At 44.9% G+C, this 27,846-nt stretch overlaps 1 protein-coding gene across 1 annotated transcript; it reads right to left on the reverse strand.

Annotated features, from left to right (window-relative positions):
* Positions 1-219: 219 nt before the first annotated feature.
* On the reverse strand, positions 220-25,994 carry KRT23 (keratin 23). The gene is made up of 8 exons (XM_083708832.1): positions 25,296-25,994; positions 16,357-16,439; positions 13,778-13,934; positions 8,429-8,590; positions 6,010-6,135; positions 4,744-4,964; positions 3,459-3,487; positions 220-1,342 (listed from the first exon to the last, which is right to left on the reverse strand). The coding sequence occupies exons 1-8, from the start codon at positions 25,707-25,709 to the stop codon at positions 1,242-1,244; spliced, it is 1,293 nt and encodes a 430-aa protein (XP_083564958.1). The 5' UTR covers positions 25,710-25,994; the 3' UTR covers positions 220-1,241.
* Positions 25,995-27,846: the final 1,852 nt, after the last annotated feature.

Genomic DNA, 27,846 nt, shown 5'->3' on the forward strand with positions numbered 1-27,846 from the left:
ATGGAACGACTCTTCTTTTCTTACCTCTGTGGCTGTGATCTCCTGGGTGACACGGACACTGTTAGGCAGTTGAATGCGCGTGTGTACTTTGTCCATTTCCCTCCCTTCCACCCATCCCCTCTGCATGGCCTTGGGTGCTGGCAACCCACGCTAAGCCACTACACACACCTGATCTAGGACAATCTGCTAGTTTTCAGCAGCTACTTTGTATATAGTCCCCTTTTTATTGGCCATTGAGTTTGTTTGAAAACATTACTTTTGACAAGGCGCTTTCTTAGACAATTGCTAATAGCTGCTGGAGGACATCTTTCGTGCCCTGAAAAGCTGAGACACACTTTGCGCTGGAATGTTCCCTGCGTAAATTCAAAGATGTTCCTTTACTTGCGCAATAACTCTGTGCAAGTCCCACAATGTGGGACCAAGAAAATCTGCTACAGAATTTACATAGAAGAGCATTGTAGGAATGGCATGCCTATGACCCTCCAGATGTTTTTGGACTCCATCTCTCATCAGTTGTAGCATTGCCCAATGGTCAGAGATTATGGGAGTTGTAGTCGAACAACAGCTTGAGGGCTATAGCTTAACCCAGTGCTCCCCCCCTAAAAAAACCAAAAACATTTAGGGGTACTCTCATTTTCCTACTCATATTGAAATACCTCCCCTCAATGAGGCCGAGCTTAGATTCACAAAATGTTTAGGGGTATGTGTACCCCTGCGTCCCCCCAGAAAAAAAGCACTGGGTTAACCAGCCCTGTGCTAGTGTTTTGTGGGACAAAACTATTAGCTATTTTCCTCCTTGTGGTTCTTTGGATCCATCCCCTCATGGCTTTTAATGCAGATCCTATACTCCTGAATAGCTTGCATTGTGGTATTTCTCTAGACCAACCTGTTTAAAATACAGAATTGTGCAGCATTTAAGAACCTTTGGGATTTGAAAGCCTGTTCTCCAATTGGTTAAACCAACTGCTATGAACAAGAATAACTCCATGACATTTTAAATTTATTTGTATTCTTTAAAGAAGTAGGGGCCAAGAGAAGAGGACAAACTATTTGCATTCATATTAAATAAAATTAGAATTGGTTTGGGTGACAACATGTAAATGGCAAAAAGGGGGGAAATAGATTCAAGGCTCCCAAAGTATATCAGTGAATGAAGAACAGGGTTCTTTCTCTTAGAAAGCTGGACTTCTATGGGGTTTCTTTCCTACGTGTAAGTGCTTCTTTTCTTCAAAGTGCTGACCTCAAGCTTGCCGTTTGATTTCACCAGTATGTGTGGCAACCACTTGTCCATCCACACTCTCCTGAATGATTTTTGTTAGATGTTGGCTGGGAGATCCATATCCTGGAACAAATATGGGGATACATTATTATGCAAGAAGCGAGGCATGCTCTATTACATAGATAAAGATGTTTGGGACTGAGGGACTACCCAACTGAACTATCAGAATTGTTATAGTAAAGGTAAAGGGACCCCTGACCATTAGGTCCAGTCGTAGCCGACTCTGGGGTTGCGACGCTCATCTCGCTTTATTGGCCAAGGGAGCCGGCGTACAGCTTCCGGGTCATGTGGCCAGCAGGACTAAGCCGCTTCTGGTGAACCACAGCAGCGCACGGAAATGCTGTTTACCTTCCCACCGGACCGGTACCTATTTATCTACTTGCACTTTGACGTGCTTTTGAACTGCTAGGTTAGCAGCAGCAGGGAACGAGCAACGGGAGCTCACCCGTCATGGGGATTCAAACCGCCGACCTTCTGATCAGCAAGCCCTAGGCTCTGTGGTTTAACCCACAGCGCCACCTGCGTCCATTGCTGTAGCACCGTCCTATAAATTTGACCTTGGTGCACAGGCTCCTGAATGCTTTGCTTACTAGAAAAATATGAGAACAGGATGTAGAGTCATAGAATTGTAGAAATGGAGATATACGTAGGGTCATCTAATTCAACCTCCTGCAATACAGGAATCACAGCTCAAGAATCCCTGACAGATGGCCATCCACCCTCAAATGAAGGACAGCTCAACACCTTCTGAGGGAGTCTGTTCCATTCTCAAACAGCTCTTACAATAAGAAGCTGCCTTCTAATGTTTAGTCAGAATCTCCTTTCTCCATTGATTCAGGTCCTGGCTTGCTCTATCTTCCATGTGACAGCCCTTCTGATATAGAACGTAGGGGCGAGGAACCTCAAGCCCAGGGACAGAATGCGGCCCTCTGTGCCACTTTATCTGGCCCTCAGAAGTCTCCCCAGGTCATGCCTTTCAATGGCTTTGCTTATCTTCCCCCAGTGTTTTGGCCTGACTGGGAATGTGTCCTTGAACTCTGGCAATGTAGAGGCCCGAGAAGGGCCCATCAATGTGCTTAGAAACTAGCCTACCGTATGCAGGCAACATTTGGTTTGCCCACTTTTGCCTCTGTCATGTGGCCCCTGGAAGGATGTCCAGCAGGGAATGTGGCCCTTGTGATGGAAAAGTTTCCCTTAACTTGAGGTAAGCATGACGTTTACCTCATAAACATTTTGGCAATGACCAAGCCAAGACATACGCAGAGCAGAAGGCTGAATTTTGAGGAAATTATTCTTTCTTCACACTGTTGCTGTTGCAATCCCACTCTCTAGTTTTGTGAAAAACTTTCCTCCTCATGAAGGAGGTGTTTTTGTTTCTGCCTCTTTCGTGGAGTGTGGGCAAACTTTGTAAACCTCTTGAGGGGTGTGGGGTTCTGCTTATCTTATTAAATGTAAGAGATGGCCGGGGTGGGTGGTTGGCAATATATCTCCCTCCACTTCACTCCTTTTAAATCCCCACAGCGAAACATCTGTTGACAATGGACTTACATTTAATAATAATAATAATAATAATAATAATAATAATAATAATAATAGTTTTGTCTGCCCATCTGACTGGGTTGCCCCAGCCACTCTGGGCAGCTTCCAACAAAATATAAAAACACCAAACATTAAAAAAACTTCCCTATACAGGGCTGCCTTCAGATGTCTTCTAAAAGTCATAGAGTTGTTTATCTGTTTGACATCTGATGGACAGGTGCTCCACAGGGCTGGCGCCATTTTGAATCTTACTTCACATAGGGTATGGTGCTTAACAAGAAGCCTTTTGTGAATGCAACTCCTGTGAGCTGGAGCATCCACACACCTAGCTCATATTCACAGCCAGATGTTGCTCACCTCTGGATCCAGCAAGGATGTGGAACCCTTTTGACCCTCATAAGGAATCATTCAGTGGCTGCATGCCAGATGTAGGTGGAGCAATGGATGTGACCCTTACCTTTGTACAGGAGACAACTTCCCAGCCATGCACACCCCTCATCCACCACCCTTCATTTAGAGGACGAGGATGCTGCTCATGTTTTTGAGATAGAAATTCTCCACGGAAATTCACCCAGATGCAAACATAAACAAAACACATAAAGAATATTGGGAGCTTTCCAACAATTATCAAGACTTTTACCTCTAGAGCTTGAAGTAGAGCCCGTCATTCTGCGAAATGACCAAAAAAAGGCAGCATAAATTAATATGCACAATGCAAATTCTCATACATTTCTTAATTAGTATTAGGGGGTGGGCACTGTACACAGCCAGGTGTCCCCCCTCTTCTTACTGTGTCTGGGACTTTTAAGTTGTCATTTTGTTAGTCCTTCACAATAAAATCCCGTTTCTGGAAAAGTTCTGATTGTGTCTCTGTTGCTCCCCCAAGTTCCTTACAAGGGCACTCTGCTACCTGGAACAAGTGATTCAAAGTGACTCATGCTGTGCTTATTTGTCTTCAGAAAATATGCTAGTCCCTGAGCCATATAGACACCAGCCTGTCTTCCAGCAGAATAGGGCCAGGGGGGAAAGTTCCTCTTGCACATTTGGACTAAAATCTCCCATCATTTATGTTTCAGCTAGGCTTATCTTTTTGAATATGGAAATGTAGTCTGCAGGTGTGTATGGAGACAGGTGACCCAAGCAAATGTGGTCACATGTGCATTGGCTAGTGCAGTGGTTTTCAACCAGTGTGCCTGGGCACCCTGGGGTGCCTTGAATGATGGTTAGGGATGCCAGCGATAACATTGGCCTCTGTCCCTTTTTCCTTCCCTCTCTTCCTCTGATACCACCTCTTATTTTTGCTTCCCAAAGGCTTGCCCAGCTGTTTGTTGCAGCAGCCGTGGCTACAAGCTCCACAGGCGAATGGTGTCTCTGGGGCTGGCCATGAGGTGCTGGCTGCCAGGAGCTGAGGTGGCTCAGAGACCAGGGATGGCTGTGGCAGCTGCCCAGAGGACTCCCAAGGAGAGTCGTGGCCGACTCTAGGGTTGCGGCGCTCATCTCGCTTTATTGGCTGAGGGAGCCGACGTACAGCTTCCAGGTCATGTGGCCAGCATGTGGCGAACCAGAGCAGCACACAGAAATGCCGTTTACCTTCCCGCCGGAGCAGTACCTTTTTATCTACTTGCACTTTGACGTGCTTTCGAACTGCTAGGTGGGCAGGAACTGGGACCGAGCAACGGGAGCTCACCCCGTCGCGGGGATTTGAACCGCCAACCTTCTGATCAGCAAGACCTAGGCTCTGTGGTTTAACCCACAGTACCACCTGCGTCCCTGCCATCTAAAAGCAGCCCTAAGTGCCACATAAATGCCACATAAAAAATGTATTTTTATGCACTTTGTCTGCATAAAAACATACCAATTCTATGTAGATACTAGCCATAGATTTCTTCTTTCCTTTGCCTGACTCAATATTAACTTTCCCTCACCCATCAATCTTTCCATCCAGAAGCTCGCGGTAAGTCGCAATCTCCTTCTCCAGGCGGGTTTTGATTCCAAGGAGGACCTTGTATTGGTTATTTTGAGACCTGAGGTCGTTGCGGATCTGGCTGAGCTCTTCTTCACATCTGGAGATGACGTGTTGGATGCTCTGAAGCTGGAAGGCGTAGCGAGACTTGGTTTCATCCAAGGTGTTTTCGATGGCGAATTTCTGAAAAAGAGAGAAGGGTGGGGGATCCAATGATATCATCTTCTGTAAAATATTTGTGGTGATTTAAAGAGAAACCCCAGAAATTACAGTTATTTATTTGAGAATTTGTAAATGACAGGCTCAGCCTAGCAGCAGTTTCGGGATTCACATCTTTAACATGCCTATAGTCATATTAGATGGCTGTGAGGTTGAGCAATAACTACATTATCCATCATATGTTGTCTTCTTTCTGCCCCCACTTCCCTACTGCCTAACTACATTAATAATGTACCATATTTTTTGCTCTATAAGACTCACTTTTTCCCTCCTAAAAAGTAAGGGGAAATGTGTGTGTGTGTTATGGAGCGAATGCAGGCTGCACAGCTATCCCAGAAGCCAGAACAGCAAGAGGGATTGCTGCTTTCACTGCACAGCGATCCCTCTTGCTGTTCTGGCTTCTGAGATTCAGAATATTTTTTTTCTTGTTTCCCTCTTCCAAAAACTAGGTGCGTCTTGTGGTCTGGTGCGACTTATAGAGCGAAAAATACAGCAATTTAAGGCAGGAGTCTGTCCTTTACATACTTTCATGTACATCAGTAGTGCCATGGCTTAATTACGCTCCATTTGTACCAAATGTTTTTCCTTGTGTGGGGAATATTTGTTTGTTTATTGCGTTTTTAGCCTACCTTTCCCCATCCCAGAAACTCAACTGTGATATACATGGTTTTCCTCCTTCTCATTTCATCTTCACAACAACGTTGGCCCTCTAACTAGAACTTTGTTCTTGAGGGCTGCTGGAATGTAGAACCCAGGAAGCTGCCTTAAACTGACCCTCCTACCTCAGTATTTCCTAAACTGACAGGCAGCAGCTCTCCAGCATTCCAGGCGAGGGTCTCTTCTAGCCCGACATAGAGATGTCAGGAACTGAACCCGGGACCTTCTGCCGGCAAATCAGTCATTCTGCCACTGAGCTATGGACCGCTCACTGTGACGACCATCGGCTCTGAGGCTGCACGTCCTTGTGAGCCATGTCTGTTACATCCTCCTCTATCTTTGGCTACGTTACCTTGTTCAGCTGCGTCTGCAGGTCGATTTCCAGGTTTTGCAGAGTGCGGTTCAGGTCAGAGATCTCCTTCCGGTTCTTCTGTAGTTCTTCCTGGCTGGGTGCATCTTCCATAGACTCACTGGTGACCTGTGGAACAAAAAAAGTAGCAACACATTTTGTTTGTGCTGTTGGAGACTCCACTACTCTTGCACAGAAAGGGCCTGTCTACAACATGTATGTTTATGGATTGTCCGATGCTGACAAATTGTGGGAGGAAAGTATTAAGATCTATACAGTGGTACCTCGGGTTAAGTAATTAATTCGTTCCGGAGGTCCGTTCTTAACCTGAAACTGTTCTTAACCTGAAGCACCACTTTAGCTAATGGGGCCTCCTGCTGCCGCCGTGCCACCGGAGCACGATTTCTGTTCTCATCCTGAAGCAAAGTTCTTAACCCGAGGTACTATTTCTGGGTTAGCAGAGTCTGTAACCTGAAGCGTATGTAAGCTGAAGCGTATGTAACCTGAGGTACCACTGTAAATACTACTTTGGGGATTGGGGTTGGAATTAAAATTGTCAGACGATAATATTATCCTAAACCACATACCAATGTTATGTAGTTTGACGGGTCAGTGCAAATAGATTCTTTGTGTCCTTACTTCTCCTAAAAGTCTGATACTTTGTAAAGATAATACCATGGCTCCCTTTGAATGATGGATAGAAAGAAGATATGACTACTCTTGCAACATACAAACTGATTGCTTTTATAGGTAGATCGTGCATGGGAAAATATAATGATATTTGGAATGCATTTAGAAAAAAAAGCATAATGACTTGTTAATAAGTTTATGCCTGCGAGGATAACCGCACTGTTTATATACCTATATATTGTGTTGTATCACAGTTTCAAGTAGTTTTCTCTATTTTTGTTTTGTTTTGTGTTCACTTTTCCTCACTTCATCTCTCTACTGAAAATGTTCAATAAAATATAAATATTTTTAAAAGTCTTTTGTTTGTGCTGTTGCCATGAACAGACTCGCCTGAGCCTGCTTGGAGCAGCACACCCTTCCTACAGGTTCCTGTGAGCTCTCACTGAGAATCCTTCCTCTGATCTGCCTACATAAGGGGTGGGGAACCTCAGCCCTGGGGGCCAAATGCAGCCCTGTTTCCGGCCCTCAGGACCTTCCCTTGAGGGGTCAGCTCTCACTGTCCCTGCTTCGCAGCCTACTTTGCAGGGCAAAGTGTTTTGCCCTGGCTGGAATGTGTCCTTCAACTCTAACAATGCTTCTTGTTTGCTGGGATGGAAGGGTTTGTGAGTGGGTGTAGAAACTCACCTCATGCACAAAGGTAGAATGGAGATTTGTTGCCCCGCCCACTTCTGCCTCTGGCCCCGCCCACCATTTGCATGTGCCCCCCAGAAGGGATCAGGTCCTACTCTAGGGTTTCACCATCCTTCCCCTGGAAGATTGCTTTGTGACCTCCCTCATCCCAGGAAATGCTCTGTTTCCCCCCCAGAATAACTCTTCTGGAGATGGCATCAATTAGGCGCAGAGGCTGGCATGTCCTCACTTGCCAGGATGTGCCCAGGTAGGGAGGAAATCAGCTTTGTGGCTGGTCCTTCGAGGTTTGGGTGCTAGCAAAGCCGTCCATGCAGCAGTGAACGGCATTACCTCATATTGGGAGGTGGTGTTTCTTAACTATTCACACCTAAGCAGGCACTTTGCCTGCCTGGAAGTCAGCTTATTTGATAATCGCAGGGACAATGGGTATGGAAGAACTCCCTGGGGCACTGTCGATTCATGGAATAGGATTAAGCCAGCATGCCCTCATAGCACTCTGAAGCCAGTTCCTAATTTGTGGGTGGCCAAGGTATCAAATTGTAGCCCTAGTATCCCCAAAGGTGTGCCACCCCATCAGGCCGTGCCATGACATCCACCGGGCTCTTGCCACTTATGTAACTCTGTGGTGCGATGCCTCTATTGACTTGCATATAGAGAGGGAGCTGTCCCACTCCAAGAATGGCTGGTGGTGAGAAGTTCACCCTTTCCAAGGGCTCTGTTGTTTAAACAGCTTCCCCAGCCATTTTTACAGGTGCAGGTACTTCTGCCATTCAAGTCAATGCAGAAATTGTTCCACCACTGAGTTGGGGAGTTGTGTGTTGTCTCTCTTTGTGCTTCTCTCTCTCTCTCTCTCTCTCTCTCTCTCTCTCTCTCTCTCTCTCTCTCTCTATTGTTTTCATGTTCTCTCTGTACATTTTCCCTTGGTGTGAAGAAAACATGCACACACAAAATATACATATGTGTACAGAAAGGGACATTACATGCCCCCCACCAAATGGCAACCATTTTGTGGTCATGCCCAGCTCACACCACTTAAAAATACACATATGGGTCCAGGGTAGCCCAACAGGGCTTTCTCCATCTCCCTCATGTTAAAGATTACCTGCTGCTGGAACCAGGCATCAAGGCTTTGGCGGTTCTTTTCAATAATGGCTTCATAATCTGCTCTTATCCCTGCTAGGATCCTGGCCAGATCTTCTTGTGGAGCAGAATTCACCTTCACATTCACCTTGAAGTCCTTGGAAGCGCCGTGTGCTTGCATGTCCTGCACATGAAGGGTTAAAGATGGAGGTTAACGTAAAGGACATCATCAGAAGCGAGAGGAGCCCATGGGATGGCCACATTCCAATCTGTCCTCCCTCTTCTCTTTGGGTGAGAGGCGAAAATTATTTTAAGGATGATGTCCTTCCCTCTTGCTGTTTGCAAATCTCATATCTGAACTTTGTCTCTCTTACAATCAGTTTCACCTTCCCTGAAAGTCTCTAAAGAATGTGATTGCCGAATAAAATAGGGCATCTAACTCCTGTTAGATGAGACCAAAGCCTAATCAGATTCAGCATCCTATTTCTTACAGTGGCCAACCTGATGCCTTGAGGAAGCCCACCAGCTGTGCGTGAAGGCAACAGCCCTTTCTTGCTGCTCTCCCTTTGGAGACAGCAGCTGCTACAGGTGTGCCTCCAGTTCACTGAAATGAATACATGTCAGCCCTGAGCAGGCCTACCTGCAGCAAACTTGGAAAATTACAAGGTGATGAAATGAGATGCTGCCAGTTGCAAATCAGGTTCTTGGGGCAAAAATGCAAAACATACAAGGGAAGCCCCTTGGATTAGCAGAAGTTGTCAAAACAACTGGCAAGGAGGAAACACTGTATGTGGTCTGCTGGAGCTGGAAAGAGCAAAAGAAGGGGACATGGACAGAATCTAAGGCCAACAATAAATGGAATTGGCCCAAGCATGCCTTTCAAAGAGTCTGCACCCAAGCCCAGAGAATCATAAAATTGTAGAGCTGGATGGGACCACTACCATCATCTTGTCCAACTCCCTGCCCAATGATAGGGCTGGAACCCACAACCCTGAGATGAGCCTCATGCTCACTGGGGCCTCCCTGGGTCTCTTAGAGGGTTTTAGAGGAAGAGAGAGGGATGGGTCTTTATGGATCTATCAGGCATTTATGGGTTTTTCCATGTGCATCCAACCCAACATTATGAGGGAGGGCTTTGTAAACTCTAAAAGATATTCCAGTGGTCCACTGAGCAGAGTTGCTGCTCCAGCCCCTCTGCTTTCCATGATTTTGTACAATCTTCTACTTGTATCCACACTGAACATATTGGGGTGCAGTTCAAGGGAAGGAGGAAATAGTAACAAAGGCGAGCTCTCAAAATTGGAGTGATGGGCCTGTATTCTTCCTGGTGGTCCCATTGCCAACAATGCACTGTCCCCTGTACGTGGCCTAAGAGAGGTGCAGCAGCTTCCAGGATGGATGATCATGTACAGTTAATTGAGACTAAGTTTAGAGGAGTTGCCATTGTTGGTTGGCAAATAAACAGCTGAGATGACAAAGGAGAAGCAGGTGAGGTGGAGCTCAGGTGCTTCAGCACAGCTTACACCTGTATCTCTGGCTCCAATGCCCATCCATTAAAAAGTAATTAAGAAAACCCAGAATCTTAGCCTGGGGAGAGATCTCAGCAATTGTCTCTAGCCCAGGGAGACCAGTGCTGGTAGAACAGGATCCCTAAACCTTATTAGAAGCAGATGAGATTTCCCCATATTTGTCTTTTCAACAGGAGCTGACTTAGCTGTGCTCCAAGGGAAGAGAAAATTGGGTCAGGGCCTGAGTGTGAGAAAGCTCCCTTGTTATCTTGATTCTCCCCTCCTAGCTATCATTAAAAAAACAACACATCTCATTCCCACTTATTCCAGGGATGGTGAACTGGTGGTTCATCAGAGGTTCCTGAACTCCAATTCCCATCAGTCCCAGACAGCATGGCCAGTGCTCAGGAGAGCTGGGAATTGTAGTTCTAAAACATTTGGAGAGCCACAGCTTCCCTAGGCTTGCTTTATTTCTTCTGCATAAAATTTACACTGATGTAATTTAATTTGTTATAGGTGCGTGCATGTGCTTGTTCCTGGAGAATCTGTACAATTGGTGATTTTAGGTGTCTGCTTGCTGGTTATTGTTTCTTTTCAGAACTGACATCCCGCCCTTTAACAGAGGTCTCCCGGCAACTTCAGATCAAAATATCAAAACAATGGAAACACATGCCAACTTGTTGACTGTTTCTTTCTCTTAAAGCTAGCTCATCACAGACAATTGTTTCCCTGTCGGTCTTAATATTTAACCAGCAAAGAAGTGCAGAAGGAAGGCACAGAGGTTGTCCCGCAGATCAAAATTCCTGTGACTCGGCAGCCCACTTTTTTGCATAAGAACAAATTAAGCAATGTGGAGGACAGACTGCAGGACTTGGTTCCCAAGAGAGAGAAGTTAAATATTTTTGGCTAAGTATTGAAGGGAGGGGATGACATGGAGGTTTTGGGCTCAGCTGATGTCTGGACTGGGCAAGTCCCGGAGATCCTAGCTAAGTTTATGGTCAAGCACTAAGACCCTTTGTGTACATAAGGGAATCAACTATAGTGAAGTCTTTCATTAAGTATAGTTTCCTGTTTCACCCCAAACTGGAAACTGTGATTCACAACTTCAGAACCAGCCAAGATAATAAGACATCTTTCAACTCTGGCTTAATATCCAAAGCTACTGGTTGCTCCTATCTCGCCTTATTAATCCGATATATGACAATCGAATTTGCCTAGTAACTGGAGATGCCTGAGATGGTCCAAGGGTCTTGTATCAATCGTGTGCTCTGCAACTGGGAAAGTTTTTGTGCAAGAAAATCTAGAGGGCTTCTTTAAATAGGAGATAGAATATAGATAGCAAGTATATGAATATAGACAGCAAGTGTATGATCTTCTGATAGGTGGACTTCTGTTTTTAAAAGAAATCCAGGGCTGGGGCGTACTGTAGAAAAACTGAGTCCTGAAGAACAGTTAAATTGTCCTTTAAAAATCTTGGATCTTTACTTAAACTTACTGTACTTTTCCATGTATAAGACAAGGTTTTTTTCCTGATAAAATAATATCAAAAGGGGGGTAGCTTATACAGGGTTGTGCTGAGGTGTGACATGGGACTGGTTGCTGCCACGAGCAGGGCAATCTCGCCCCCCCCCCATTTTCTTAAATTTTAGTCCCCAAAAATAAGGGGCGTCTTATAAACGGGGATGTGTTATATACGGAAAAATACGGTAACTTGATTTTTTTGGGGGGAGGGGGATAGAATTCTTCTTCAAAACCTAAAACTGTTCTTTTTATCTAATATCAATAGTTTTACACACACAAAAATGTATCTGTACTTTGCCAAGTCTTGCTGCAAAAGCTATAAAGGTTCTGTGTAATTACCGCAGGAGCAGCTGAATGAAAACACATAATTACTCTGTAAACAACCTAATTATTAAACAAGCCAAACTGGTATGGTAAAGTTCCCTTCGTTGCAATATCGTTCTGTGGTTTACATAGTGACAGTGCCCTTGGGAAGCTAAGGGGAGGATGCTAAAACCAGCCAGTGTTCAGAGCACATGAAAACTGTGATGCTTTGTGCTGATTGCTTGGTTGCAGGGGACAACTGCAATACATTTTTGAAAAGGGGTTTCTGAACTAATGACACCAGCCAATGGAACACTAATGCATGTTGGTTAATCATGTTCTGCATTTATAGAACTGTATCCCCTTTGATAGTTAGCACTACAGAACTCTACCACTAGAAACGCTTTAAGGTTGCAATAGCTGTATTTTACCTATTGTAGCAAAAATTAGATATTACTACCTACAAGGAAATACAAATCTATTTTAGTTTCTCATCCCCCCACTGCCAATCTTTAGTTCAGTTTGTCCCGCTTTTGCAAACATTTTTATTTCAAAAATTCACATGAAAACATGTATGCATTTCTGTATTCTGTTCTCTTAGACCTTTTCACAAGCAATATCCCAGCATTCAAGGGACATTGAAGCTGGCTGGCAGGGATGGAACTATCTGTCGATTTTTTATCTCTTGTTTTCCTCATTTTTTTTTCAACCTTAAATTCAGTTCTCCATGTTTCTGCAGTAATTTGAAATTTATTTATTTATTTATTTAAAAAATACTAATGAAGATTCATCAGCATTTTATTTCAATTTTCTCCAAATAAAAACTTTTTTGGTCTGCAGCTTTGACTGAGGTACTTTTGTGGGGGAGGGGGGAAGCAATTTCTCTTAATGCATTTTTCTATGTTCACTTTCATCATTCATTTTTGCAAATGCTCATTTGGTTGGAGAACTACATTGCAAAATTCACGAAGGCTGCATTTCAGTTCTTAAGCTGTTCCAGAAAGTGTGACTGCAACAAATTCAGCTTTAAATGTAAACTGAAGTGAATTTCTCTCTGATCTGTACTGGTTAAGGGAATCTTTCTGAAATATGCAACATCCTTTGTGCTGTTGTAATCTCAGCAATGGACCATGGGATAGCTGTGCCAATCTATATATGTGTTCTACTGAAGAGAGTTAAGGTAGGTTAAAGTAGTTTGAGAGGGCTTCTGGACTTGGCCAAAGATGCTTTCGCCCAGTGTAGGCTGTTGTGCCCATGAAAGGACAGATCTGGCTGTGGTAAAATGTAGCTTGGTCACATAATGTCTGCACTACTGAAATGCGCTTTATGTGGGGCTGCCTTTGAAAGAGTGCTCGGAAACTTCAGCTTCTTCAAAGTACAGCGGCTAGGCTATAATCTGGAACTGGACATTGGAGTATGTTGCACTATTGCTGAAACAGCCTCCCTGGTTCTCAGTTGGCTTCCAGGCCCAATTGAAAGTATTGGTTATCGCCTTTAAACCTGTATACCGTTTTGGGACAGTTGACTGAGAGAACATATTTCTAATGGCTGCAGTCAAAGATTGGATTCCCTGCCCAGAGAAGACCGCCTCACTTCTTCCCTAATTATATTTTTGGAAGGAATTTGGTTGTTAGCGATGTTAGTGAATTTGGGTGGACAGGTATATTTCCTGTTGTTCTAGCCTTTTTATGGTGGAATGGCCCTTTGCTGTATTTTTACTGTATTTGGTGTGGAATATCAATATTTTAAAGAGAGAAATGCATGCTCGAAATTTAAAATGGAAATAAAGTATGTGAGTTTTGTGCAAAACAAGCTCCACTCACACTACCCAACAGATAGTGCTAATGTAGTCCACAATCTCCTGTTTGAATTCAATATGATTATGATATGGCTTATCAAAAACTCAGCTTTCAAGGGGAGAATGTGTCAAAGAAGATTCGATTCAGGGATTAGTTTTCTTCAAAAGCAATAAGAGTGCAATGCAATCCATGAAAGTCATCTTATGGCCTTATTTTAGCAGATCTGGAAATTTCCCCTACCTCCTCGTGTTCCTTCTTCTTGAGGATGTGATCTTCACGGAGAGCTTCGATCTCCATTTCCAGGTCTGTTATGATGATTGTCATGTTGTCAAGTTCCTTGCGAATGTTCTCAACGTCATCCTGCACACTTTGCCGCAGGGCCTTTTCTGCCTCATATCTTAGCCAAGGAGAGCAAAGGAAAGCAGTTGAGGGGACTGGAGACACATGAGGACTGAGCATACAGCTTTGAGGACTCCAGCTAGCCTACCTATTGGATGCCCTTTTCCGACTTCCATACTCGTACAATAAAAGTATTGATTTGGAAAGCCACAATGGACCTTTCCATCTAGTCTTCCACATTCACAAAGTTCAGTGAAGCTGGATGCCCCCATTACATAGATAACAGAGCAGCTCTTGAGTTTTCTATTGGTATTTGACAAAGATGGGCTCAAAGACTTGGTTCCTAAAACCAATTTTCGCTATGGGCCAAGTTATACGTGATGTTATTCAAGCCATGTGCCCTGAGGGCAGGGTTTATTATGCAGAAACAGTCTGCGCAGGAGCTCCAATTTGGCCTGGAACACTGGAACACATGGAAGTTGGACTAAATGACTATTTGGGCCCCTTCCAACTCTGCAGTTCTGTGATTCAGCCCTTTGCTGCCCATTACAGTTATGATCTAGACACACACACGTCACCAGGTCTGCACGGGAGGTGGGGAGGAAGCTTCCACTGGAGCAAATGGGATCTCCCCTCCCCCCACCGTACAAATTGCAGAATGGGACGGAGGGCATCTAGACCAGAACTGCAACAAAAGGTGAAGCCTACAGCTTCCTGTGTCTCATTCCAAACTGAGTGCACATGCTTTCTGGCACTGGCTATTTCTGCAAGAGAAAAAATTGCCATTGCCCTTCAGTTTCTCAAATTTGTTTTCCCCCACAGTCCCACTCAGATACTAGAAATGAGTGATTCTGGAAGGGTGGGGGAAACAGCTTAAAGGAGCAGAGGAAGGGGAAGTTGAAATAGGCAGCTTCCACTTCCCTTCCATGCACACTCACCAACCTTATCTTTTTAGGTAAATCAGCAAATACATACAAATACATACATGTCAGGTTTGATGCTGAATATACCCTCTTAAGAACATAAGATGAGCCTGCTGGATCAGGCCAAGGGTCCATACAGCCATAGGATCCCCTGAGGGATAGCTCAGTTGGTAGAGCACGAGACTCTTAATCTCGGGGTTGCTGGTTCCAGCCCCACGTTGGGCAAAATACGGCTGCACTGCAGGGAGTTGGACTAGATGATTCTCATGGTCCTTTCCAACTCTACCATTATATGATTCAATAATAATAATAATAATAATAATAATAAATTATTTATACCTCGCCCATCTGGCTGGGCTTCCCCAGCCACTCTGGGCGGCTTCCAACAAAATATTAAAATACATTCATCTGTTAAACATTAAAAGCTTCCCTAAACAGGGCTGCCTTCAGATGTCTTCTAAAAGTCTGGTAGTTGTTGTTCTTTTTGACAAATGGTAGGAGTGCGTTCCACAGGGCGGGCGCCACTACGGAGAAAATCAGGCCTGTTTTCACAGTGGCCAACCAGTTGCCCATAGGACGCCCACATGAAGGACCTGAGAGGAGGAGCAGCAGCATCTCCCCACCTTTGAATCCTAGCGACTGCCTCTGATAGTGGAGGCTGAAGATAGCCTTTGGAGTTAGTAGCCATTGATAGCACCAATCTTGTTTCAGGAGGCAGAGGAAATGGAAAGGAAACAAGCTGTGGTGCCTACATAATTCCTGAGGTTTCCTCTACTATCCAGAAAAGACAACACACCTGCCTTGAGCTTTCAGCCTCAGCCAGGTATGTTATGTGGTGGCAGCCACAAATGAGTAAGAAGCAGTGGGGGAAGATAAGACCCTTTTCAACCCTACGCTCCATTCGAGATTGGCCTGCTAGCCAGCCTAGTTGCTGGCCAAGGACCTAGTAAGTAAAGGTAAAGGTACCCCTGCCCGTACGGGCCAGTCTTGCCAGACTCTAGGGTTGTGCGCTCATCTCACTCTAGAGGCCGGGAGCCAGCGCTGTCCACAGACACTTCCGGGTCACGTGGCCAGCGTGACAAGCTGCATCTGGCGAGTCAGCGCAGCACACGGAATGCCGTTTACCTTCCCGCTGGTAAGCGGTCCCTATTTATCTACTTGCACCCGGGGGTGCTTTCAAACTGTTAGGTTGGCAGGCGCTGGGACCGAATGACGGGAGTGCACCCCGCCGCGGGGATCTTAATCGCTGACCATGCGATCGGCAAGTCCTAGGCGCTGAGGTTTTACCCACAGCGCCACCCGCATCCGTGACCTAGTAAGTAGGGCACCATAAATGGCATGACTCCAATGGTGATGATTTCAACCAGTCTTAACCTGCGATGCATCTAACATTACTGTTGTTATTTATTTTATTTATTACATTTATTAAATTACTTGGGGAACAGGTCAGCTTTATTGCACCCAAACGACCAGGTTGTGAAGAATCAAGGCCAAATTCTATGTCCTTTGCCCATCTCTGTTTCCATGAATAGGCGAGGAGTTGAAGGAATAACTTACTTGAGCCTGAAGTCCTCAGTGGCCATTTTAGCATTGTCAATCTGCAGCACGATGCTTGCATTGGCAACCCGTTTAGTCTCAATCTGTAAATGAGAAAGAAAGAATTCATCTCATGGCAAATGTGGAATGAAAAGCTCAATATCGGGGGGGGGGGGGTTGGCAGTTGTTGTGATTTGTTGGTAGGGATGAACAGATGGATGGATTTCTCAATTTGGGTTTCTCTCTCTGTCTCATTTTTCCAACCTAAAGTGCAGTTCATGACATTTATGCATCCGTTTCCTTTTTTAAAAAATGTCCTCACAAAAACTGGTCAGTATTTCAGTATATTTATTTAGTGTATAATGTGCAAATATTTTTTTTGCAAGCAATGTTCTCTAACGTAATGCCTTTTAATGAGCTGCACCTATCACTTGTAAACATCTGAAATGTTCTAACTTTGTTAAGCTTCATATTTTAAATGCAACTTTTCCAAAGCAAATTCACGTTCACATTGTTATTCTGAAATGTTTAAATCAAATGTCAAAAAGGGAAACATTTGCACCTGCCAGTATCTCTTGATCATTTTGGTTTTGGCCATCTTCAGTTCTGAATTCCCAGCTCCCAAATACTAATGGTTGTTACTTACCTACCAGATGCTATTGGACACTATATCTAATGCATGTGAGTTACCCAACGCAACCTGATGTTAACGACGATTGTTTGCCGACCATTAAATGCCATCAAATTGTCAGGTACAAGCTACTTTCAAAGAGTTTCCGGAGGATCCCAGAAGTCTTTGGTAGCTTATCAGATGCTCAACAACAACAGCAGCAGCAGCAGCAGCAGCTGAAAGGCAGTTTGCAAACCACAACTGATCTTCCTCTGTGATGCTCAAGCACTGATGAATGCTTTAGGCATGTTAAAGGACGCACACCACCTGTTCACAGGAGATGAGGAGGAGGGCCAACAGTGCCTTCTGTGAACTGAGTGTGTGCCCTGCAACAGGGTTCAGAGTCTTCTGTACAGCTGAGGGATTCTATGATAGTGTCAGGCATTAGAGGATCCAACCCCCATGATAGGTTGCCAGGAACGGATAAGACAAGGAAAGTTCTTACCTATGGCTTTTCATTCAATAGTCACAGAGAGAGAGGCTTAGAAAGGAAGCCTCTTGGAATAATGGCGTTGCCCCAAGTAAATCTCCCTTCCCCTTCTCTCCCACTTCCTCATTCACCATTCCTTCTATGGGTGGCTCTGATGGTCCCTTATTTCTGAGCCCTTTGCTCTCTTACTTTTAAGGCTCACCAGGTTCTGGGAGATGGTGGGTCTGGAATTTTTTTCTAGTGACAATGTGTCAGCCAGCTGCTCCAGCTCTGCCGCCTCCTCCTCTCCCATAATTTCCCAACTCTCCCCCTCGTCTTCCTCTGAGCTGTGATCTCCCTCAAACCCCTGTTGTAATTCTGAACTGTCTGCTTCTTCTCTGGAAGGGTCAGGCTGCGGAGGCGGTCTCCACCATTCCTCCTCTGCCCAGTCCCTGACAGATAGACTCGTGATACCTGGGTGTCATGACCTGTAACCCAGGTGGCTGTCATGGACCAGGAAGCATGTCAGAACCCACAGCACACAAACCTATGCTCGCCCCGTCTGCCACAGAACATGTTTCTGATGCACAATTGACTTCAGCCTGATAAGTGCTGAGTCTGCATAAACACGTTCTCAGACAATCCCAGCCACAACGTATCTGTGCCATTGTGCTGTACTGGAAATATAGGCATCTCTCTCTTTTTAATGCAATTGTTTTGCACACTTAATGCAATTGCATTTGTTCATTTAATCCCAGATTGAAGATTTCAGAAATAACTTTCCATTTTCTCACCTCCAAAGGGAAAATGATGTGAAGCAGTTTAAAAACTATTTTTCTTTTCTCTCTGCAGCCTCCCCTCCCTCACCCGTGAATAGAAGATTCATTTCTGTCTTTTTGCTAGCAAGCAGGGCCTCTCATTTTCTTATCAGCTCAGCAAAACATGCCAAGAGCTCACTGACCTTTGCAGGCTAGGAGCTTCAAAGCCCCAGAACAGTAACTCACACTAATTTGGACAACTTCATGTAAACAGATAGCAGAAAAGCAACATTTTGTATGAGAGAAAAGAATAGCAAATTTCTAAACTTTGCTCACTGTTGCCATGGTATCACTAGTGGACAGGAGTGTGCTTTTTGTAAACGAATTAGAAGTGAGCATGAGGGGTCCACAAGCGGTCCATGCGTTCTGGTATCCAATCATATTGCTGAAAGGGACCGTTCATGACCTAATCATGGTAAAGAGAATGTTATAAAAGTGTCTTGAATTTTGTGTCCTGAGCCCAGAATTTGGAGAATTCCTCTGGATCGTTTTATTCTTACTGCAGTCTGCAAGAAAATCTGAACTCTTTCCACAAATGCTGCTGCTATTTGGCTAAAAAGGACTGGCATATTTCTAGGACTGCCCCCCTTTGTAAGGTAACACTCTTATGGATCAAGGTTTAATGACCTGACTTGCCCCCCCCCCTCCATTGAGAGCGAGGAGCTCTAGCAAGTGACCACATGAACCTGAGGCTCCCTTGAAGCCTAGAGTTGAAGAGCAGAGGAAATGAACCCCCATTCCAGTGGAAGCCTTGGGTCCATTTAGGCTCTGTGCTTTCAGGACACATAAAACCCCTCCACCACTGCGTTGGCACTGAGAATATTCAGTGCTTTTCTTCTGTCCAACTCTTTAAACTAGGAGTGTCCTTCAGGCACAGAGACAGAGCAAGCCGTTGTGCTTCTGGATCTCCCAGCTCAGAGCCGGAAGAGGGAGGCCCCATCACTTTGTCTTGGAACCAAACTGGTACTCTAAGTTTCAGCTGCACTCGTAAGCCAGCAGCCTCTGTCTCCTCTTCATTTTTGAACTGTGAGCACCAGCAATTGTTTTCGGCCCCTGCACTTCATAGCTTCAAGCTCAGAGCTGGAGTGAGGAGCAAGATATTTCCCCATTACATCATGCTCTGTGTTTCAGAGTTGTAGCATAAAGTCAGAGAAAAGACCTCCATGCCTTCAGCCAGCAAGGCAAGCCAGGAATTGTTGACTGCTGTAACAGATATGACACAACACCCATCAGTGCTCAAAGTGTGTCAGGAAGTTTGGAAACCACTGAATATTCCTGTACATAAGGAATATCCTTACTCCCGGTTCATGTATTGTTTTGGGAAGTGCAAATTACATCAGTTCACATTGAAATGTGAACCAGACCAAATTTCTTCTGTGTCCCTAGCTGCTGTGTCATTCTCTGCAAAACACACCTTTTGGGGGGTGTAGTTTTACTGTTGGAACCTGAGATACCCTTAATCTGTCTCTAAAGCATCACTAAGACAACCTCTCTAGTCTTTTCTTGAAAGACCTGAGTTGTATCACAGAGCCAGGGGGATCCATGCCATGAATGTATTTGTTAAGCGATGACAGGGAACATTCCTGGGCAAATAGTCTACTCCTCTGGGGTTGCCAGAAGAAGGAATGCAGAAGGCCATAAAGTTAGTTCACAAATGCAATTAACACTTTTTCACTCCAAGTTCTGACGCTTGTTGTTGTTGAACTGTAGAACAGGAAAAAGGCGGTTGCGGAAATCTTGGAATCAATGACCTATATTTTCAGCATTCCTTGTTCTTCCTCTCCTTCCCAAAGTACATGCAAGAAAGAATGAATGCCGTAAGCACAGAGCCTACGCAGCAAACACCTCCAGATGATTTCAGCAAGAGGGCAAAGCCACATATTACAGGAGAACACACACATACATACAGGGATTTTAGCCAATCAGTTTGTACCTTGAGTGTAAACAAAACTCGTGCAGAGCCACACAAAAAGAAAACTTAGATGGTGGTGTGATAAGGTGCTGTTGAGACTACATCTTTCAAAACATCCCGGCTTTAGCTGAACTTATTCATGGTGCTTCAGAGAGAGCAGAGGGCATCCCTAAGAGCATATTGGGAGGAAAAGTCCTTAACAGCAGAGCAAAATGTATTGACAACATGGAAACCATCATCCTAGAACTGCGTCCTGAACCAGTGAGGTTCCTTGCTCCCCCATGTGCCTATGTTTTCAGAATGAACTGTTTCCCCTCTGCTTGCCCATTAATCCTAACACAGGAAGGATATGGAGCAAAGTGTAGAAGGGAGGCAGACTAATGCCAACCTTCTAGTTGGCTCACAGTTCTCTTGACTATGGAAGCAGACCCCAACACACTAGCAAAATCCACATTTACTGTATATGTGTGGGCGCCAAGATCTAATATGAACCTTTATCTTGGGCCAAGAAAATTATTTCTCCACTGGGTAGCAATCCCAGTTCAAGCAAATAGAAGCTAGGGGAGAGTTTACTGGCAGAGCAAGGTAGTTTGAATCTGAAGTGAGGAAAAACGAGGAGGGAGATTGCATTAGGAAGGCCCTAATTTGTTGGCTGTAGTCTTTGTTCTGCCCTCAGCATGCTTCGGTAACCTTCTAAACCAAGTCTGAGGAAAGCCATTCGGGGGCTGAGAAGATCGGTGGCTGAAGAGTGGTTGGTCAAGTTCAGGTTGGCTTCTTGCTTTAGATGGGGAAGTCAACTTTGCAGCCCTCCAGATAATACTGGGCCACAACTCCTATCAGCCTCAGCCAGCATGGCCAATAACAGTCAAGGATGATGGGAGTTGTAGTTCAACAACCTCTGAAGGCCACCACATTGGCTACCTCTAGCTATAAATCATGCCAGCTCTAATCCCACATGAGCCAGCACAGAGGCTGTCACCATGCAGGAAGCGTTACTTAGCATACAGCAGTACAGTTAGGCAGTTTTATTTTTAATTGTTATTTTTGTTTTATGAATAGTGATTCCCATGAACCATCTGGGCTATGATCCTATGAGGGTCTGTCTTTTAGTTGCTCGTGTGTTTTACTTCAAAATGTGGTAAAATAGGCCTTGCTGCTCATTCTGCTGAGAGGGGCCCTGCTGGGTGCCATTTTGCAGAGCTCTCTGTGGCAGCCTCTCCCAAAGATTATGGGAGGTACAAATTACCCTCATTCAGAACCGGAACGCTCTTCAAGAGCTAGAGCACACCGTTGTGAAAAGCCTGCCTTCTTGCCTTATATAGCAACATGGAGTTAAAAGTCATTAATAGGATTAGTCACAGGGATTATTGCCTAGTTAAATGGGTATTATTATGAGCCCCAATTAACATCCCACTTAGGCACGAAGACATGTGAGCACGAAGGCAGCTTCAGTTGACGCTTAATGTGGAAATCTTGGTGAGAACCAGAAATTCTCTTTAATTATCTGGAAATTACATATTTGCTGAGAGGGTGGGCTGTTTGTAAGATTAGAGTGCAAGTGTGTATTTTCCTGCACAGCTGGCCTCATGTGTACTCAGAGACACTATAGCAGCTCCGTCCTCTTAAGATTGACCCAAAACAATTTGCTGCCTTAGGTAAGGGGCAAAATGTTGGGCTCGCCTATTCCATGTATGGAACTGGACCAGACTGGCTGTTGCATCTTACTTCTGCGCAGGTGATGGGCCAGCATCTTTCACTAAAATTAAGGCTGGGAAAGGGGGTGCAGGGCAGTCCCTATGGCACACAGAACTGTGACCTCCAATACCCCATCCCCACTACCCAGTCTCCATATCTGCCACCTGAGGCAGCTGCCTTACTTTGCTTACTGGTAGGGCTGGCCCAGCATCCTCCTACATTACAGGAAGTCAGGGCAGTCAGACCTGCTGAAAGAACCTTCCAAAATGAGGTTGTTTATGGGGATGGGTATATCTCTTGCTACCCAGTTCGCTATGAGCTGCAAAGTACTTGCACCACTGTGTCTCTGTAAATGCGCTGAAAACAATGTGGCGGGCAATATAGAGCACCCAAAATCCCTGCCTGCCAAGTTTACAGTATATAGGTCAAACCAAAAGGGCCAGTAATGGTTTTACTTATTTTTAATAACATTTCAACTACAATAGTTGCAGAGCAGTGTACATAGGTACAATGTAAAATGACCAGTTAAAACTATAAAATCAAACTTCTGTTATAATGCCTACTGGAACAACAACAACAACTTCAACAGGCACCAGAAGTTCAGTAAGGAAGGGGCCTGCCTGACTTACACCGGATGGGAGCTCCCCCAAAAGCCTCCAGGATTGGGCAGGGATGTAAGGGATTAGGCAGTCCTTGAAGTATCCTGGACCAAAATAGTTAAGGAACTTGTAGCTTAATGCAAGAACCTTGAACGCAGCCTGGTAGCATATGGGAAACCAGGTCAAACTTCTGAGCACCAGAGTTGCATGAGAGACTGTCCCCATCAGCAATCTGGCTGCAGCATTTTGCATGAGCTGGAGGATCCCTACCAGGCTCAAAGGTAACCCCAAGGTGAGCACACTGCAGTAACTGGGACTTGAGCTTATTGCGGCTGATGATACGTTGCCCAACTGGCAGTATGAAATGGCACAGTCGGGATAGGGCTATAACCTTAACCCTGGAAAGGTCAGGTATACTATGGGAGACAACATATGCCTTGCAACCTTTCTGAGCTTTCGGCAGCAATTCACCCAGTTCACGCCTCCAGCTGTTTACTACTGACTTTTTCCTCCATACTTATCTTCAAAAGTCCAAGCAGTGAAACGAGAAGTGGCTCTGAAACAAATATAGGTGGCGAGAGGAGACACAGACAAAAAAGTTCTGCAGAGTTGCTATATCCCAGGTGCATTCCCTTTGTGTAATGACCTTCAGGCTGCAGATGGGAGCTCCACTGAGAGAATGTCACCCCCAGGCCACACCCACACCATATATTTAAAACACTCTGATACCACTTTAATTAGTCATGGCTTCCCCCCAAAGAATTCTGGGAGCTGTAGTTCACTAACGGTGCTGAGGGTTGCTATGAAGCCCCTATTCCCCTCACTGAGCTACAACGGCCAGAATGGTTTTGACGATCTACCCCTTTTCCCAGGGAACTCTGGGAATTCTTACTCTGTGAGGTGAATAGGGGGTCTCCGCACAACTCTGAGCACCCTTAACAAGCAACAGCTCCCAGAATTCTTTGGGGGAAGCCAAGACTATGGTGCTTTAAATGTATGGGGTCGCCCAAGATGCCTATGCAAAGAAAGCTTGCATGTCAAGGAGAGTTGGGTGGAAGTTCTCACTCGCACACCACCTCATTTGTTATGTTTCTTTTTATAAATGAAATTCAGTTTATGAGACCCCCTGCCTCCGGTTTGAAGCGGGATAGTCCAGACTCAGGGCTATCTCCAGCTACTGTTTCTGAGAGTTAGGCCAAGGTTACTGCAAGGGGATGAATGAGTAGAGAACTGTAAAGCAGCAAACATCTTTACAAACGGGAATAATGAGCAAATTAATTTTCTTCAGCAGTGCTCTTTACTTTGGCTTTTGACACTTGAGGGGTATATTTCTAGGGCCCACCTCATTTATGTGAATCTAAGTTGTTTTAAACTGTTTTTTAATACAGTGGTACCTCGGGTTACATATGCTTCAGATTACACACGCTTCAGGTTACAGACTCGGCTAACCCAGAAATAGTGCTTCAGGATGAAAACAGAAATCGTGCTCCGGCGGTGCGGCGGCAGCAGGAGGCCCCATTAGCTAAAGTGGTGCTCCAGGTTAAGAACAGTTTCAGGTTAAGTACGGACCTCCAGAACGACTTAAGTACTTCACCTGAGGTACCACTGTATTGTGTTTTAATGTTGTAACCTACCCTGGAATCTTAGGGTGAAGAATGGTTAACTAATCAATGACAACAACAACAACAACAACAACAACAACAACAACAACAACAACAACAACAACAACAACATTGCTTGCTAACAGTGGGGAATAGGCTGTAACTCTGCAGCAGAGCATCTGCTTTGCATGCAAAAGATCGCGGTTCTATCCCTGGTACAGCTGGAAAAGATTCCTTGTCTGAAAGACTGGAGGGTTGCTACCAGTCAGTGTAGACAACACTAAGCTATAGGGACCAATGGTCCAAGTCGGTATAACACAGATTGCTATGTAAAGAAATGCTGCCCAGTCTCAGCTGCTCGCTGCTCAAGAGATCCCTCTAAGTCATACTCAGAACAGGCACATTCATCCGAATGGGTCTACTTGTGATGTCAGTGAGATGTCATCCGATGCCTTGCACTCACTGGGTGACTCGTCCTTGGATTCCCATCCATATCTTATTGGAGCATGTCATCCTTTTCAGCTTGTTCAAGGGCTAACCCACTATTTAGAAAGGTGTCTAGGCTTCACTCCTGAAGCTAGCATCCCGGCATATTCTGACAGGGACACTGCGCTCTTGCAGGAGATGTAGGTGAACTAAAAATTATGCTTGATAATATATACATGAGATGCATGTATATAGAAATAGCTGGCATCATTTCAGTCGCGGTGTATCTGAGAAGCAAGAGCGAAGTGCAACATTCTGTCTAGAATTCAATCGTGTTCTGTGCACATTGGAAATGCAGTGAGTAGTTTGAGTCTTAACCTCCCCACTCCACCCCAAATCAAATTTACCTTCTTTAATATAATAAAAACTTATAGGGTAACACAATTCTTAACTTAAAATCCAAAGATTAGTATTAAGCATTAACACACCAAATTCAACAAATTGTGCTGCCAAGCCCATAAATTCCACATCATCCACAACTGCAATGTGATAAAAAATATAGAAATATGAACATTTCCCCCCTGAGCAAAACGGTAGTTAGGAGAATTTGCTTGAGAATGTGTGTGCTTGAAAATATATATATTTCAGGGTTGCCTCCCCTCCCTCTTCACCTTTTCCTACCCTTGGAATCCACACCTTTCCTTGAGGACAGCTCTTAAGCAAACACCCAACAGAAGCAACCATTTCAGATATTTATATTGCTGAGCTGAGCGAGTACTTGAATTCCCCCATGGAGGAATGTAAGCCAGTCTGCGGCTCCTCAGACTTACCTTCTCGTGCATGTCTGAGATGTTTTCTTCGTAATCCTTGAAGTCGTGCTTGGTGCCCTGAGACTTCTTCTTGTGCCAGTCCCGGATGCAGCCCTCCAGCTGAGTGTTGGCCTCTTCCAAAGAACGCACCTTCTCCAGGTAGGAGGCCAAGCGGTCGTTCAGGTCCTGCATCATCTGCTTCTCGTTCCTTCCCATGAAGATGTCCCCGTGGCTCCCGCCGAAGCCCCCCCAGCCTGCCCCGGCATCAGAGGCCAGCCAGGTGGGTGCTCCAAAGGACATGGGGACAGGTAGACAGCCATTTCCTCCGTGCAGAGTGCCAGCTCTGTAGGGATCTCCGATGTGTGAGAAGCTGCATCCTGAAGCACCCCTGAGAGATCCAGAAGAGAAGTGGTAGAAGCCCTGGCCGGAGTTCATTCTGACATCTACTAGGAACCGAAATCAACACGCAAACACTCCCTCTCTTTCCTGGCAGTCTCTGAGAAGTGCCTCAGCCCTTGCTAAGTGCTTTTAAGCCTTTCCTTGTGGGAGTTCCCTCATGTTAAACAACTATGCCAACAAGGATTGTGTCATCATCACAAAACATGCGTTTCCTCTTGGTCAATTCCAAAACCCTGATTAACCGGCAAATGTGATTGTCATTCTCTGGAACGCCGGTGACATACCAAAGGTGCTTCTCTTTTCTTCCCCTGTCGCTTCCCTCCTCCTCCTCCTCTCTTCCCTTTTATTTTGCTTTTTGCATGATATCAGTGAGGTGTGGCCACCCAAGGGAGGGGTGGAGCCGAACTGAGAGAGCCCCGGCCTCTGCTTCAGGTTTCTTTCAATCACATGGCTCGGTTTGTTTTGTTCAGCTGTTTGCAGCAGCAAGAAAAACTGCCTGAATTACACATGCAAAAACACCGAAGGCCAGAAAAGGGGTTAGGCTCCGGGGCTCTCTGCGTGCCATTTCTGAACCAACTTTTATCGTGGTTTTGGGGGGCTTTTTAAAATCAACTTTAAAAATCAAATTTAAAAATCAAATTTAAAAATCAACTTGCGACTCCCCTGAGCACATGGACTGTTTTATAAAACCTCTTAAAAAATGGAAGGTTCAACAAATCTCTTAGGAACTTAAGAAAAAGTTATTGAGACCCTATTCAGGGACTCTAGGTCAACCACAGCCTCTCTAGGGATGGACAGTTCCACGCATTTTGGCCTATTTTGATGTTTCTCATTTTCCAATCTTAAGGTCAGTCTTCTGCATTTCCCTATTACAATCTATTCTTTTTAAATAAATTGTTGCTATGTAGGTGCACATTTCCCTAATATACCCAATCTTATGCTTTCCCCCGCTTTTTATATGCATTTCCCCCAATATGCATTTTTTTGTAGATTGCCTCGGTTCCGCTGCTGAGTCTGTTCTCCTAACGTTTTGCCAAAATCAGGAGCATTCACTGCACAGTGGAGCTGGCCTCAGCACCAGCATTGCTGCTGCTTGCCTCAATGGTGTGGCTGTGGGGACACATCATCAGGAGTGCTAGATTGTTTCAGCTGGTGCCCCCATGTGGTCCTGACCTCACTGCTGCCCTGCCTCATCCCTGCAGCATCCAGGTGAGCAGCAGAGAGATGGGTGTCAGAAGAGCAGTTCCACAGATCCACCATACCACACCAGCTGCTGCTGGCCAATATCTGTTTCCTTGCAGTCTCCACCAACTGGCTCATGTGAGGAGCAGAGAAGAAGTCTGCACCATCTTGGACTTGGATGGTTCCCTTTGCCTATATATATATATATCCTGCACAAATGAGAGAAGCCCCCATCTCCCCCTTTCCCCCTCTCTCACATGCCCTCTGTGCATGCCTGAGCTTACTGGTAGCTGTGGCAGGAGCTTTCTCTTTCTCATTTTTCTTGTCTTCTATTCAGTTCCCTACATTCCTGCAGCTGTTTGATTTTTTTTTTAAAAAAAACATTATCATGAAAATTCATCATCATTTCAGTGTGAATTTCTCCGAATAAATGCATCTTTGTATGCAATTTCGAGTAATTTACACATTTTTGCAAGCCATTCTTGCTAAGATAGGCATTTGCAATGTCATATTCACTAATATGGCACGCTTCCTCTTCCACCCGTTTTTGTAAACATTATTTAATCAGAGAACTACATCATAGCATTCAGAAAAATTCAACTTTTGAAGGATGGTGGTGTTTTGATTCTCATTATTCTGAAAAGTGCAAATTTGATAGATTCACTTTTAAATGTAAGCTGAATCAAGTTTCTCTGCCACCCCTTGTTGCAGGGGAAGTGATGACCACAAATGATGGATGGCTAGCGAGCCAACCTGTTGTTGAAAGTCAGTGTATTTTTGCATACTCACAACATAGCACCCAGGGCCGAATTAAGACCTTTAGAGGACCTAAATGTTGAAAAGATTATGGTGTCCCCCATATGTAATTCAAAATGTATGTGTAATGAAAAGAACAGAAAAATGGAGTGTTCCGTGGAGTGTCAGGAAGTCAAACAAAGTCCTGGTCCCCCATGAGGACTACTTTGATGTGTGTTGGGTTTTTTGGTTGTTT

Source organism: Podarcis gaigeae (assembly GCF_964106915.1).
Source record: "Podarcis gaigeae genome assembly, chromosome: 13".
Lineage (NCBI taxonomy): Eukaryota > Metazoa > Chordata > Lepidosauria > Squamata > Lacertidae > Podarcis > Podarcis gaigeae.